A 15,654-nucleotide genomic window follows, 5' to 3' on the forward strand; every position below is an offset into this window, starting at 1 on the left:
AATTCCCTCTAGCACTGCTTGAGACATCAGTCAAGTCCATGCCCCATCATGTTGCAGCACTTCCGCATGCTCACACGGGCCCTACATGACATTAGGCGGGTGTACCAATTTCTTTGAAACTTGAGAGTATGGTATAACCCCCACTTTATGTTCCCAGAATTAACGTTTTCCTGCCATTTACAACATTTTTTTATCGTTCCTGTCAAGTTTCCTATGTCGACAATGTTAATCTCCACCCGATTTTGCGTCAACATATTTATAATTTTCCCTAAATTTAAACATTATGAAAAAGTTGACAATGTCATAGAATTTGTGTTGCTCAAATGTTTTTAGTTTAAACAGAGTGCCGGTTACATGTTTTTTCATACTGATCAAAATGAGTTTTATTTTTTGTGATGTCACACAAACAGTGTGTGTGGTTGTGGTTGTCCAGGTAACTGAGGAGGCACCGTATGTGACAACCTCAAAAAGATGATTACAGTACAAGAGCTGTAGAATAACACACATTCAAACACCACACAAAATACTCGTGTACATATTTGCACTTGACAGTGAGAAAAAAATTCTCTAAACGCATCATGATAAGCATGAAAAAATACATAACTAGTGCAGTATTTCATTATTTAAATAATGAATTACAGCTGCAGGCTTTCAGAAACATTATGACGTATGAAATTGAGTCAGACGTTCCTACTTCCCAGACATTTAGCAGTTACAGTTACATCAGCAGTTTTTATTAGATAATAAACCTTTATTAGATAATGAACAAGCCCCTGGAAAGTATTCTGATGCCTGTTATGAACATATATCATACATGAAGCGTGAAAATGCAAGAAGGTATCCTACACATAACTTTTATAGCTTAAAACGTTATTTCCCACTTTTACATTTTCCCGCATTTCACACCAATTTTTGAAGCCCCTCGAACAGTGTAAAAGCAGGGTTTCACTGTAGTTTGTGTTAAATGGATGGGAATATCACAAATTATTAAAAATAAAATTCAATAACCATTGTAAACATAATGACCTTATGCCAAAAGACATAAAGATAAAAAAAACAGTTTGAAAGCAGCAAAAATTGCCAGGCAGGCCGCTAAAAATGCCTGGCTGAAATGCGAAATTAAATCGCTATATACAAAGAAACAGACATTAAACAAAGAATTATATGTAATTCACCTTCAGCTGGCACAAAAATTAAATAATCTGGCTATTTTTGCTTCCATTGTGGAAAAAGTCAAAAGGTGCACATGCAGAGCTATAAACAAAATGCGACTAAAGCATAATAAGAAAATTGAAAATCTCAAATGGCACCACACACAACCCCATAACAGCAAACAAATTCACACACACAGTTTCTATCATAGGTTGACTGGACTAAATATAATTACTGTGTCACTTCAGTGTGATTTCCATTGATTAAAACATCTTGCATGAACTTGTTGTCTCTGTATACAGAGTATTCTTACTTTTTGTTGTATTTTTTAAATCTGAAATACTAGTTTCTTCTGAAAGCTCAATAGGTCACTGAAATTTCATTGCTGATTTTACCACAAAACGTAAACTTAATTCACTCTTCTAGTTTATATTTCATTATCTGGTTAAGCATTTTCCCACTGATATATATCGTAAATTCAAATACGGATACTGTAATGGAGCAGAGTTGTTCAGAAACGACTCTGATCATTAAGGATTTTAATAAATTTGTGTCTAACTACTTACTTATTGCTGAAATGTTCCTTTAAAAGCAATCCAGTGGGTCTGAATAGATTATGGCTGATTGTGGGCTGTGTATGTATAGAGACAAAGTGCATAACAAGAATTGCCAACAAATTGAATTGATATCTGTGTTTTGTTGTGTATGAAAGTCTCAATGCATTTGAGTTGTAGCCTGCTTTGACTTCTGACTGGAAGGAAACAATTAATAATAATTAGCTCTGTCTGTAGCTGCTTATGAGTGATTATTCTGATCTTTGAATACCTCCTATTGCCCCCCCCCCCCCCCCCCGCCCCAAACAAAAAAATTTTTTTTTTTTCATGACACTACATTTTAGGTAATATGGCATGACTGGCCATTTTTATCTTACCAATTGCTTATCATGCTGCAGATTCCAATAAAGAACATTATCGGAACATAGCTGAAAGGTGACGGACACCACTTTTTTTTTTCCCCCCCCCCTCATTACTTCCCTTACATGACAAGTTTTTGATCCATGCACCATTTTTTGTTCGTATGTAGTCAAAATTTTACTGGTTATGGATTATTTTAAAGTTTGCAGAAACTAAACTGAGTAAGACATCAAGAATTAAATTTTGTGTGTAGTAACTACCCTAAGTTTTTAGATGCTGTAATATTATACAGAATGCTGTGTCACAGTTTTGGTGAGAATTTCTTGCAAATTTTCTACTGATCCTTTGCTATTCATCCTCAGCCATTTGCATGCAGAATGTTGAGGTTTAATGTTCATAACTGTTTGAATATTTGTGTTGTAAAGCTTCCGATACGATCTAGTGGATAACAGAATACTGATGTCTCAGAAGTTTGTGAAGTCACTTCATATTCCTAACAAAGATGGCACCTTGATGTCCCAGGTGTTTCCCAAATAAGAAGCATTTTACTTATGGAAATTTGTACTTCAGTACATATCAGTTGGTACTAGATGAACGATGTCTGGTTGTAGTGCTCTTCGCTTTTTCATACTAATGTGTTACCATCTTGCTGCTGTACATTGCCCACCCTCCCCTAATCAATTCTTGGTAATTACTGGTCTCGGTGAAATAAAGGAAAATGGATCCACCACGTATGTATTAAATGGAATTAGACATTTAGTGTGGAAACCGGTTGAGCCGCCATAACAGGAAAATTAAGAGCCTGAAGCTACAGGTTGGTTTTCTTTTGTGTTTCAGACAAACCCTTTGCTTATACGTATTGAAACAAAAGCAGGACATGGAGGAGGAAAACCAACAGCCAAACTGGTAAAATTACTAAACATGCTTAATTCAAATTAACACATTCATTAAAATTTAAATGTGCTATCTGTAATTTTCCTTGTTTCTAGATAGAAGAAAGCACTGATATCTTATGCTTCTTGGTACAAGCACTTGGACTTGAGTTTAAGAAATGAAGAATCTGTGGTTCATCGGGAGAGTATACTACTGAAAATGAAGACTATTTGGAAAGTCCTATCTGCAGAAGATCCTTGTGTACTTACATGCAGAATTAACCACCATCACATCTACCAAGGCCTAAGGATTTCTGAGAAGCATTTGATTATTGTGTGTGTGTGTGTGTGTGTGTGTGTGTGTGTGTGTGTGTGTGTGTGTGTGTGTGTTCAATTCTGTTTGTCATTGTATGTATGTACAGTGTCATTATTAATTATATTTGACATGCAAATATGCCTCAGAAGGAAAAAAGTTTTTGCCATGCATGTGATGTATGCTATATATTGCATTTTTTTTCTGTTGTATGCTGTTTTTTGCAGTGAATCCCAATGTTTGTGAAGATTGAAAAAAAAAAAAGATCACATCACGCCATTTATAGTCAGGCACTAAACTTTGTGTACAGTGCTAATTATTACACAATACGTATTGTAACAGGCGTGTCAAAACTTTGAACTGTTGGCTGTGTAATTTTAGAAGGAAATGGAGATTAATATACTAGTAATAATTGTTTGTAATGATGCCCCTGAACAAAACAAGTGTTGCATTTTATGGAATATTTGTTATTAAGGTGTGGTAATTTTTAGACTGTGGACTTATTTTTGGCACGTCTTTGAGAGAAATGCATTGAGGTGAAGATACCAAAGGTGTAAAATTTACATTACCTGTAAGGCTTTGTGCACTAGTGCTTCGTAACTTCTAAAAGTACAAATTAATGGAGGCTAGGAGGCAGTTATGAACAGTAAAATGATATTCTGTGATGCATTGTTGTTTATGTAATCCATTGCTTTACAATTTCAAAGCAATTAAATACGTTACTTTTTCCTAACTTTGCAAGATCTCACATTATTTTGCTATAATTAGCTACTGTATTTCAAAATCTGTATTTGTCCAGAGTTCAGTATTTAAAATTTATATACATTATTTGCTCAATGGCAGTGGTTTTACTGTCGGTCACAAATTATTTATTTATAACAGTGACAAAATGGTACCACTCCCACTCTCGTCTTTGAGCTGTCTGGTGGATTTAAAAGTAATTGCCACAAAATATTAGCTCTTATCTTAAGCTTAACTTTCACCTAGATCTGATGTATATAAAATATTACTAAAAAGCTGCTGGATTTCAAGAAAAAAGTAAGCCCTGTGTGTCATAGTGTGATGTGTTAGAAGAATTTGACATTAAACTGTCAGTTGGATCACTATAAATAATCATGGCATGTGACATGTGTGCCATGAGAGGGATGTATTTGGAGTAGTCCACAGGTTTGTTGTCTCCTGTTAGGAATGAATGTCTTTTCTTCATTAGTAAGGAAATGTGAGAGACAAAATTTGTTAAATTATTCAGTTGTTGGGTATAGTATGCGGTGATATCTGTATTCCTATATTACAGTGTCGCAAATTTTGGCTTCAAATAGTTTGCGACCTTAAATTGTTGGATATGGGCAAAGAAGTAACAAATGTGTATTTGGTGTGCTTTGTTTTGGTCTCGGTGTAATTTGTTGTTGCCTTTTTCTTTTGAAAAGTTTGACTAGTAGGAAAACAGTGGTTATCTGTGTTTTATTATTCATATGGGTCAATCCTGTGTGGTGTACAAGAAGTGGAATGTATCAAAATAACCACCCACAGGCACAATGTGGTGGGGGCACTGAGTGATGGGTAGGCACATCAAGAACTGAAATATGATGGTTCAGCTTAAAAACTTCTATTCTTCTTCAGGGTTTAATATGTGTGTATTGTTGATATATTTTTTGATTGATGTAACTTGATCTAGAGTTCTCATTAATGGTGGGCTGAACTCCATTAGTAACAAGAGCACATTTACCTGAGTACTACTGCCTTTAAAATGAAAATGTGAAAGTTAGTACTGAAAATTCAGTCTCTTTTAATATATTTGGAATACCTTCACTACAAAACCAGACTAAAACAAGAATAATCACAAATTGCACTGGTTTACTATCTGCAGAGTAGAAATTACAAAATTGTTTCCCTCATGTGCAGCTAAGAACAAATTAAATAGAAGTGGAAGGGAGTTCACAAGCGAACATGGGTGAGGGTCACAACATATAGATAAGATTATTTTCATTGCATAACGTAGTCACTTGATTTAGAGAGAGAGAGAGAGAGAGAGAGAGAGAGAGAGAGCTTATTATTGCACGACTCCATATTCTCACTGTCAGAACTTATTTGGTTGTCTATTCGTAGGTGATACACTGTAATTCGCTGTTCTGTATGAAGAGTCTGAGTGGATAGTTCAGACAGTGAAGGAGTTTTCCATACCAAGTTTTTCCAGCTTAAATTTACTCATTTAAGATATCTGTAAATTAAATTTCCTTTCACTGAACATTTTGTCATAGACAATAAATTAAAAATTGTTTTAAACAGGGTTTAGTATCTGATGGAAACGTCCTATGTTTTGCTTCAAAATATGAAGTAACAAAAGTAATTAATGGTAGTTTCTCTACACTATTTCTTTTCATATGTCCATTGCATGGCAGCTCAATCTTTACGATCTGATTATTCATCCTTAATTCATTTCTACGTATCTAATAGTTTTTGTGTGACTTCCAACACGGGTAGAGATACAGACGTGAAGTTATTGAAATCAGTGCTCCGAAGGTGGAAACTGTAATATGTACTATGTGCTGTTACATTTAGGCAGAGAGATTTTAAGATTAAGAAGTTTTTCTCTGATTTTTTAAACTAGTCGTATTGCCTGTAAAATCCATGTTTACAAAATTGTAATGCTTATAATGTGTGATAATCGAAAAAGTGGCTTATAAATTTTGTATATATCAAGTTTAACAAGGTACATATGGATTATCAAGTGCATGTGTCATAGTTAAGAACTTCGCTGTAACAGTTTTCTGTTAATATACATATATATTTTTGGATATATTTGTTTCAGTACAGGTAAGATGCAGTTTCAAGCATGTCAAGAGGCAACTGAACAGGTGCAGTATGCATCTGACTGTGTCAGAAAACTGTAACATACTACTCAACAATAACTTTGATGCCAGTTACTTATATCATTGTTAGCTGTTACTAATGTTTTTGTATGTGGTGATTGTTTCGTCACAGTGATGTGTTCCACTGAACTCATAATTGCTAATTTTAGGATATAGTAATAAATCATTGGTAGGTGAATCATTAACACTGCAGTTTACAAAATAATCTAAACTATTTAGTGTAATAAGTCTTTTTGTTTTACTGTATATGTACATGAGACTCCAGTTGGAGATTGTGCAAGAACTTGCTAGTATATTTTTACTTGTGCCAGTGCTACTGGTATGGTTATTGTGCCAGAATTTCTACAGTCCTGTCAATTTGTTAACTATTGAATCCCTTCATACTGGCTTACTTGTCGGGATAATTCAAATTTAATCAGCCCCTAATGTTGCTGTAACGACAGGGTGACGGTTATTGAACTACATGAAAGAGAAAAAAGAAAAAACACCATAAATTAGGTACAAACTACAGTGTGTACTCACTTTATTCAACATGTAAACATCACTACAGATATTTGGCTCTAGTTATGACTTCTTGGATTTGCCTGCGTCATTGGCGATGTGGCACAGACGAATAGTGAAATTCTGCACGACCTGCTGAAGTGTGGAACATCAGTGACCTCCTGAATGGCTGTTTTTAGCTCACCAGTGGTTTTGGGGTTATTGCTCTACAACTTGTCTTCTATGTAGCCCCCACAAGAAGGAGACGTGTTCAGATCAAGAGAATATGGTGGTCAATCAAGGCCAATGCCAGTGGCCTCTGGGTACCCTACAGCCAGAATGCAGTCCCCAAAGTTCTCCTCCGGGACATTAAACACTCTCCTTCTATGATGGCATCGAGCTCCGTCTTGTATGAACCACATCATGTCTAAATTAGGGTTACTTTGGATAATGGGGATGAAATCATCTTCCAGAATCTTCACATACCGTTCAGTAGTCACTGTGCCATCAAGGAATATCGCACCAGTTATTCCATGACTGGACATTGCACACCACAAAGTCATCCATTGTGAATGAAGAGACTTCTTAATAGTGAAATGCGGATTATCTGTCCTGCAGATGCACCAATTTTATTGACGAACCCATCCAAATGAAAGTGGACTTCATCACTTAACCAAAGATACCAATTCACATCATGTCCCGCAGTCAACCATGCTTTTTGAATGTCCTAACACAAACCATTCAGAAATTATGATGGTTTTTATTTAATATATTTCAATAACTGTCACTCTGTATAATCATTTACCACCAGAATGCACAAACCCTGTTCTTACATTCACTCTCGTAGTTATGTGCTAGTATTTTCTGTCAGTTGTACCTCAGTTTTCTTCTTCATGTGCTTCTCTATATTTCTTTCTACTTATTACTATGTCTCATTGAGTGAATCAGTTTGTGGTGATTTGTGGTCATTTACAATCTCCTTCAGCCATCTCTCTACTTTTCCCCCTCACTTCTGCAACAGTATGCTGCCTCTGTAAAACTTAATTTTCTCATGTTTACAGATAAATTCTGTGTCGTTTTATCACATCACCAATCTTCTACATGGCTGTCATATCATCCATCTACTTGCTGTATTTATTATAGATGCGTCAAACTTTGTCACCCATGTAAAGTATACAGTTGCAGAGACAAATATATACATAATTTCTTCTGTGTTGCTTCAGATGAATCAGAAATTTACTTGTACAAGCAGCCATTAATAATAACTATGCAGATCTGAAACCACTGGCATCAGGCCATTGACACTAGTATTACATGAATGTTCCATGAGGACTAGTCATTTTCATTCATAATGTTCACAATAAATATATTAATCAAAACTTTTCATTTGCACATTTGGTGCTGTCATTGTTAATTTTTGCTTAAGTGAATGTTATAGGGATTGCTCTTATGTGATGGTTTGCTAGCCATGTGTGCAATATTCTCATTTATTTGGCAAATCTGCATTGGTACATGGTACAAGTATTTGCAGTGGAAAAGTTAACGAAATAGTGAAAAAAATGTTATGGGCACCACCATTCATAAATTCTGAAGTTACATGGATTACACACAGTTACAGAATTCTTATTCTGCATTTAGTGACAAAATTTGTCATTTTGCATTCCCTCGACATTGTCTGAACTGCTTGGCATCTCTCCCACTTACCATTTCAGAGTTCACAACACCTATATTTTAGTCAGATTTATATAACTTTCATGTTTAATGTGTTAGTTCGATAAATTTATCAGCAATGAATTAAATGCCATAAAGTTCAGAACATTTTCTTCCCAGATGAAATTTCTGGAACAAAGAAGCTAAATGAAATGCTTCTTTATTTGTTAATTTATTGTGGGTGTGCTATGTTTCTTTGTAATTGAAGCATCCCATGTGTATGAATTTTTTGAAACTGAAGAATACCTCAGGTCTGTCGCATGTATAAATGGTAACATTTTAAGTGCTTTAAAGAACTGTTATGTACTTAATAAAATAAACACACAATCTGTAAACTGAGTGAGTTTTGATAAAATATACTTTATTTTGTACATATGTACTCTGTATTATACAGATATTAAAACAAATAAAAATTCATAAAGGATTTTTATACATTTTAACAGCAGTTTTATGCAAAATAAAAAGCAGTAGCAGTAAGTGTTTTTCTTAATGACAAAAACTCCCTTAGTGAACACAACCATATACTTTTTTCCCTTTAAATGTGCTGAACATTGGTAACTGTAAAGAATGTAGACTTACAACAATGACATCAGTTCTGAAACTACTGTAAGTTTGGATTCCCAACTCTTTGGAGATACGTGTTCTATCAACAGAGTTCTTTCCTATGGTTGTTGTCTCCCTCTGAGAGATACCAGTCTTCCTGAAACCCTGTCTCTCATCTTTCAATGTTTAAAAAAAGTTGAAGACAGAGTGAATCACAGAAAAGGTTAGTCACATTCATTTTGATATGACATAAATGTGGTTGTATACCTTATACAGTGGCCAAAGCTCAGTCTAATTATTCTGAAATATTCTATTGAATATGTTTCTAGAAAAAATTACTCGATTGCCATGATAATGAGTATTTCAGTGTGTGCTTTATCGTCTGACACTTAAATGTGGAATTTCTGGAATCTGATGTATGATAAGTTATTGTAATGGCTTCTGCATGTCAGTCACCGTGAGAAGATACAGGTGACTTTAATGTGTCTCATAGTGCTAAGCAGAGTTTCCTTTTGTACTCAAAGCTTCCACATGCTGCTACCCCCCACTAGATGTCTTGATTTCTGGAAGCCAACATTAATGTGGGAGTAAGACAGTCTAAGGATTCAGAAGAGTGAGTTTTACAAAAGATAAAATGCATGGTTCCTATTTTCTTCTGTACCGGATAAAAAGAGGATGTGTTAGATAACCTAATAACAGCTGGGAAGTAATGATATTGGTCAGGACAGTTGTGGCATATGGCCAAGTTATGTTCAGTGGGAGATGCAAAAATATTGTAGTATAATATGAAATTCCTCAACAAGAAAAGAAATTTTTTTGCTCATGGAAGAATTTTAGTAATCAATCATTGTAGTAAACTGGTTATAATACTTTAATGTTTGAGTGAACTTGTAGGTAAGTTAATTCATGAAAAGACGCCTCCATTTTTAATGATAAAAAGTGTGTCATATTTGATTGTTGTGCTATTATCAAGGCTCAATACGAGGGAAATAGCAGTGTTGCTTTCGTGAATATATGTTGTAAGCCATATTTTAGAATATAGTGTTGAGATTCAAAAGGTGTTCTCTGCATTATTTATTTCATGAATGGATCTATTGTTTTAGATAAGCATCCACTCATACCGAGAAAGAAAAGGAAAAGCAGTGAGAAAGAGGTCATATGGACAACTAAATGTGCATGCAATGTTGAGATTGTGGAAAATGAGGTCTCCAAACTAGGTGGCTAATTGGATCACACTATTTATTGAAAAAATGTTATTTTCTGTGTGCCTTCTTTAATTACATTGTGCATATTAGATATGTTGGCAGCTGTCTGTTGTGCTGTGGCTCCCTGACTCATAACAGTTACTACCCATACAATTCTTTTCACAAAAGGTACCACAGGGTTGCCACGAGTTCTGGAAATCAGGGAAATTGGGGAATATCAGAGAATTTCAGATGTATCAGGGATATATCAGAGAAATTTGGAAGAAAAACTGGAAAATCTCGTTTTTGTCTCAGTAGCATGAAATTGTTTGTTTACTGAGAGGTCATGCTTCGTCACTGGCTGGGCGCAGCTGAGTACGTGTGCTGCTTCCCTACTCTTTCTGTGCCTTTCCATTATCTATCCCCTAAGATAAGTCGTAGGGCCAGTATTGCGTCATGTGTTCCAACATTTCTATGCAGTCCAAACTGATTTTCTCAGAGGTGGTCTTCCACCATTTTTCCATTTGTCTGTAAAGAATTTGTTAGTATTTTGCAGCCATGACTTATTAAACTTATAGTTCAGTAATTTTCACACCTGTCAACACATGCTTTCTTTGGGATTGGAATTACTATATTCTTCTTGAAGTCTGAGAGTATTTTGTCTGTCCCATACATCTTGCTCACCAGATGGTAGAGTTTTGTCAGGGCTGGCTCTCCCAAGGGTATTAGTAGTTCTAATGGAATGTTCTCTACTCTCAGCACCTTGTTTCCGTAGGTCTTTCAGTGCTCTGTCAAACTCTTCACACAGTATCGTATTTAGCAGTTCATCTTCATCTATGTCCTCTTCCAATACTCTCAAGCACGTCGCCCTTGCATAGATCCTCTACATTCTCCTTCCACCCTTCTGCTTTCCCTTCTTTGCCTAAAACTGGTTATATATCTAAGCTCTTCATATTCATACAAGTGTTAAGTCCCATAGTGCTTAGAGCCATTTGAACCATTTATTCATACAAGTGGTTCTCTTTTCTCCAAAGGTCTCTTTAATTATTCTGTAGGCAGTATCTATCATCTATCTTACCCCTAGTGATACATCCTTCTACATCCTTACATTTGTCCTCTAGCCATCCCTGCTTAGCCGTTTTGCATTTCATATCAATCACATTTTTGAGACAATTGTATTCATTTTTGCCTGCTTCATTTACTGCATTTTTATACTTCCTCCTTTCATCAATTCAATTAAATTCAATATATCTTCTGTTACTCCAGGATTTCTACTAGCCCGCTCAGTCCAGAATTTTTACCCAGATGTACACAGAACTAGACTTGCTGCTTTTACAGTTGTCAGCTTCTTTTACTACGATGTAACATTGTCCTAATGGGTACATTAATGGATCCTGTCTGATGCACAGTTGCTTTGTACCCATTAAGTCTTTCAAAAAATTAATCGCGTGACTTGGAGACATTTCTGTTTTTCATATTTTTCATGTTTTTATTTTATACACACAGCCCTGCTCCGGGCACATTGGCATGGTTGCACTCTGTCTTGTATGTGCATTATTGTGTCTAGACTTCATTTTCGTACTTAAAAAAAAATCATACGGTATATAACAATTCTTTTGCACCCCCCCCCTCCACACACACACACACACACACACACACACACACACACACACACACACACACACGTGTCTGCAACTCTTTCAATTATCTTCTAACAAAATTTCTCTGTGTTGAACGCTGTTGACTTTTCGTACACAGGTAGTAACATTCATTTTTCTACTTTCTGTTAGTATAGTTTGTGGAGAATGTTTCAAATCTGAAACAAATATGTATGAAATTCCATACAACAAAGTTGTCAAACATTTCTTGAAATGTTATTTGTACGGTAGAAGATGTAAATTAATAACAGATCACGCAACATTGAAATAGCTATTAGATTCGAAGGATTCATCAAGCAGATTAACACATTAACCACTGAAGCTTAGTGAGTTTAGTTTTGAGGTATATCATTGATCAGGAAGAACAAAGGAATCTGGATGGTCCCAGTCAAAAGATTTGTTTGATATGGACATTGGGTGACATGCTGCAGAGTGACAGAAAGTGCAATGAGCTGATGAAGACTTAAGCTATTTGCCCTGCAGCCACAGTTCATTGTGCATAACTGAGTGTTTGTAAAAGAAACAAAAACAAAACTTTGACCTTGAGTCATGGAGGCCAAAGAACTATATAACAGCACAGAGCTAAATGCTGTTGGTGGTGAACACACAAACAGGATGTGGCACAGTACAGTAAAGGACAGTGTACAATGCACACAGTGGATTGAAGTGAGCCATCAGTGTATTTTGCTGTGAGCGATACCAGAGGGTAGTAAACTCTTTGAAATGATTAGTATTGACATCTTAGTTATTTTGGGCAAAAACTGACAAATTGCTATGAGCTGACAATAGATCAGTTTTTGCTTCATGGGAATGGTGGCTATGTCAGATCAGCAAGCTGGCACAGTGGCTCAGACCACAGTAAATAGTTGGTTATTGAAATTCAGTGTTTCATAAATGTTGTTTATGAATCAGGGCACCAATTTCATGGAAGAGTTAATGAAATGGCTTTGCCATTTATTATATACTCGTAAGTTAAGGACAAGTGTGTTACACCCTCAAGCAAATGGGAGGACAGCGAGTTCATGTCAGTAGGAAAGATGTTAAGTTATTCTGAAAATAATCACCATAATAATTGGGGGGTGTGCTGCTACCCTATGTTGTTGTGGCACACAATTCTAAGATCAAGAGTGTGTGTGTCTATCACCATACAAGGTAATAATATATGGCTGGAAAATGCAATTTACCACATGAGATAGTGAAGCCTAAGGGAGGGAAAAATGGAGAATCAGTACGAAACTTCACAAGAACCTTACAGAAGTTATGGAATCGAGTAGAAACAGCAAATATAAAGGCCCTTGAATGTCAAGAACGGATGGGTTGATGGAATGTTAAGTTTCATGAATACTGTGTAGGTCAGTGGATGATAACAAGCCTGTACTCCCAGAAGACAGACGGAACAATTCTCCACTCATTATCATTCTCCATACCAAGTGACTGAGACGACCACACTGGTGAAGGTGGATCTGTAACTTCCTACTCGTACAACACTTACCTATACTGGGCTTATTCAGTACAGTGTACACAAGATTTTTTACCATCATTACCAGTGCCAATCACAAGAAAGGGGGAAGGAGTGTTGCAGGAACAACCATAGTGTAGACTTCAAAGGCTGTTGAAAGGTGAGCAGCTGCCAGCTGCTGGAATTTTCTGGCACAGCGTGCTGCAACATCACAGCAAGTCACAGTGGTGGACTGAAATTCCACAATGGCTATGGCACAATGCTGTGCTTTCATGGTTACCTACATGACTGGAGGCTAGTCTCTGCCACACCATAGCTGGATAGAGTGACTATAAATACTAGCTGCTCTGCCCCTAGCAGCACTTTTATTCATAGTAGGTCTGGTTCCAGGACTTCTGACTACAGCTGATGTCATCTGCATACCACCTGATGACAGTATGTGGGAACCAAACAGCTTCATCTTCACCTAGTTGCATCATCTGCTGGACACTTTTCTATATACAACTGCTAGATCTTATGATTCTGGGTGTTGAGCCAAAGCTACCAAGGGAAGACCTCCTCTTGGGTGTCTTCATATGGCATCTCCAAGTGTCCTGGGTTCAGCAATGGGCATCTGTTTGCCAGGTCTACTGTTCAGGGCCATTGCAGTGTAGCTGAACAAAGTGGTGGGGAGCTACACTCTGAAGCAACAGCTGCTGCCTGGATGACCAAATACACCACTGAGGCAGTACCATCCACCTCTGTATGGAAGACTTGCAGAATAAAGAATGTTATTAGTTACTGAGCACTCCTGATTCCAAGCTTTGCCATGGAACAACCAGAATGCAACCCACAGCTCCTGCACATGCCATTCTGGGGAAGAAGCAAGCGTCCTGGCTAATATTGTTTCCACGCCCTGATTGCATTACAGTGCATACCATCCGAAGCTGCCTTAGTAACTGTGTCCTTGACAGAGAGAGATCCATGTAGGTGGTAGGGTAGCATTTAGTGCCTTGTTTCACATTCCTGTGTTGATTGGTGGCTATACATTCATTTTCATTTTGAGAGGCCACAAAATAAGAAATGACTTCGCCACATTGAAAGCAGTCCACTCAAAACATCTCTCAGGGAATTAAACGTAGAAAATGTGGAGAAAAAGGATTTTGATGCATCACATGAGGTGGTACATCAAGCTGACTCCTAAGAAGCTTAAAAGTACATTTTAACAGTATAACAAAGGAGATGACGATGTTTGGTTTGTGGGGCGCTCAACTGCACTGTTATCAGCACCCTGTACAAAGTCACAAATTTTTACACAGTCCAATTTTTTTACCCAATCCAATCTAGCCAGTCGCAGATGATGATGATGATGATGATACAAACACCCAGTCCCAGGGCACAGAAAATCCCCAACCCAGCTGCAATCGAACCCGGAACCCCGAAATCCAGAGGCAGCAATGCTCACCACTAGACCACGAGCTGCAAACATAACAAAGGAGAAGACGCTGAAGTATGACAACTTGAGGACTAAGGACTATTTACTGACAGTTGTCATGAAACGGGCTAGAGGAGGGCCCAGAAATGAAACAAAATTTTGTCACATGAGGTCAGACATTTTTGGCACTGCTGTCAAAATGGAAACCATGCCAATTTAGGTGGTGATACTACCAAACAGTTGATTGAGCCCTGATTAAATATAATCTTTTTTTCATCTGGTATTCCAAATATTGTTATTTATTTCTATTTTCTGTTATCTTTGGGAATGTTATGCACAGATATGTGGATGCCTATGAAGCTTTGTAGGCAACATGTTCACTCTTTCAGTGATGTAACTGCAGACCAATTTACGTACTGGACAGTACTTTGACAGGATAATTAGCAAACAGTAAACTATTGATCTCCTAGCCATTTTATAAAATGTCCATAGGCTATGCACCTCGTCATAACACGGGCTGTGGGCCAGTGTATGGTGGCTGCAAAGATGTGTTCACTCCATCGGCATGGAGCGTGAGATATGAGCATGTCTCTAAAGCATGGTGCACATAACAATGGGGCGTGCTATGGCGAGAAACATTTGATGGGTTGATCTGAGCAGTGTGTTCATGTAGCTGGTGTAAGAACTCTGGTTCATCTTGTGTTGTTTAAAGCGTCGTGTTTGCATCAGAAAACTCAACTGGATGACGTAATTTTCTCCATATACTAGTCCTGGAGCCGAGAAATCAATGTCTGTCTTGTAGGTAGTCCTCAGTCTCAGAAGTACTATTGGCAATGCAGTTGACCAAGTGACATCATGACACGTGAGTGGCGCTTTCAGCGAATGGTATCAGTGGTCCAGCATGCCGTTACTGGCCGTGCAGTTACTTGTTGTTTTATACTATTTACAGCTGCAGAACTTGGCGAGCTGACTGAAAAGTTCTGATTCCAACTGTCACTCACGATCGTTGGTGACGTGCTGGGGACAACGAGCCTCACTAACCAAACTGATGAAAGTATGGAGGCTAGTATATCGGCTGTAGTGTT

At 37.1% G+C, this 15,654-nt stretch overlaps 1 protein-coding gene across 3 annotated transcripts in view; it reads left to right on the forward strand.

Annotated features, from left to right (window-relative positions):
• Positions 1 to 3,474, forward strand: part of LOC126176852 (prolyl endopeptidase) — a 116,857-nt gene extending 113,383 nt beyond the window's left edge. For all 3 annotated transcript variants that reach the window (XM_049924057.1, XM_049924050.1, XM_049924041.1), the window contains exons 14-15: positions 2,904 to 2,972; positions 3,056 to 3,474. In XM_049924057.1, coding sequence (XP_049780014.1) covers positions 2,904 to 2,972; positions 3,056 to 3,121 — 135 coding nt within the window. In that variant the 3' untranslated portion in view covers positions 3,122 to 3,474. The remainder of the gene's footprint in view (positions 1 to 2,903; positions 2,973 to 3,055) is intronic.
• Positions 3,475 to 15,654: the final 12,180 nt, after the last annotated feature.

This window comes from Schistocerca cancellata, chromosome 1 (assembly GCF_023864275.1).
Source record: "Schistocerca cancellata isolate TAMUIC-IGC-003103 chromosome 1, iqSchCanc2.1, whole genome shotgun sequence".
Lineage (NCBI taxonomy): Eukaryota > Metazoa > Arthropoda > Insecta > Orthoptera > Acrididae > Schistocerca > Schistocerca cancellata.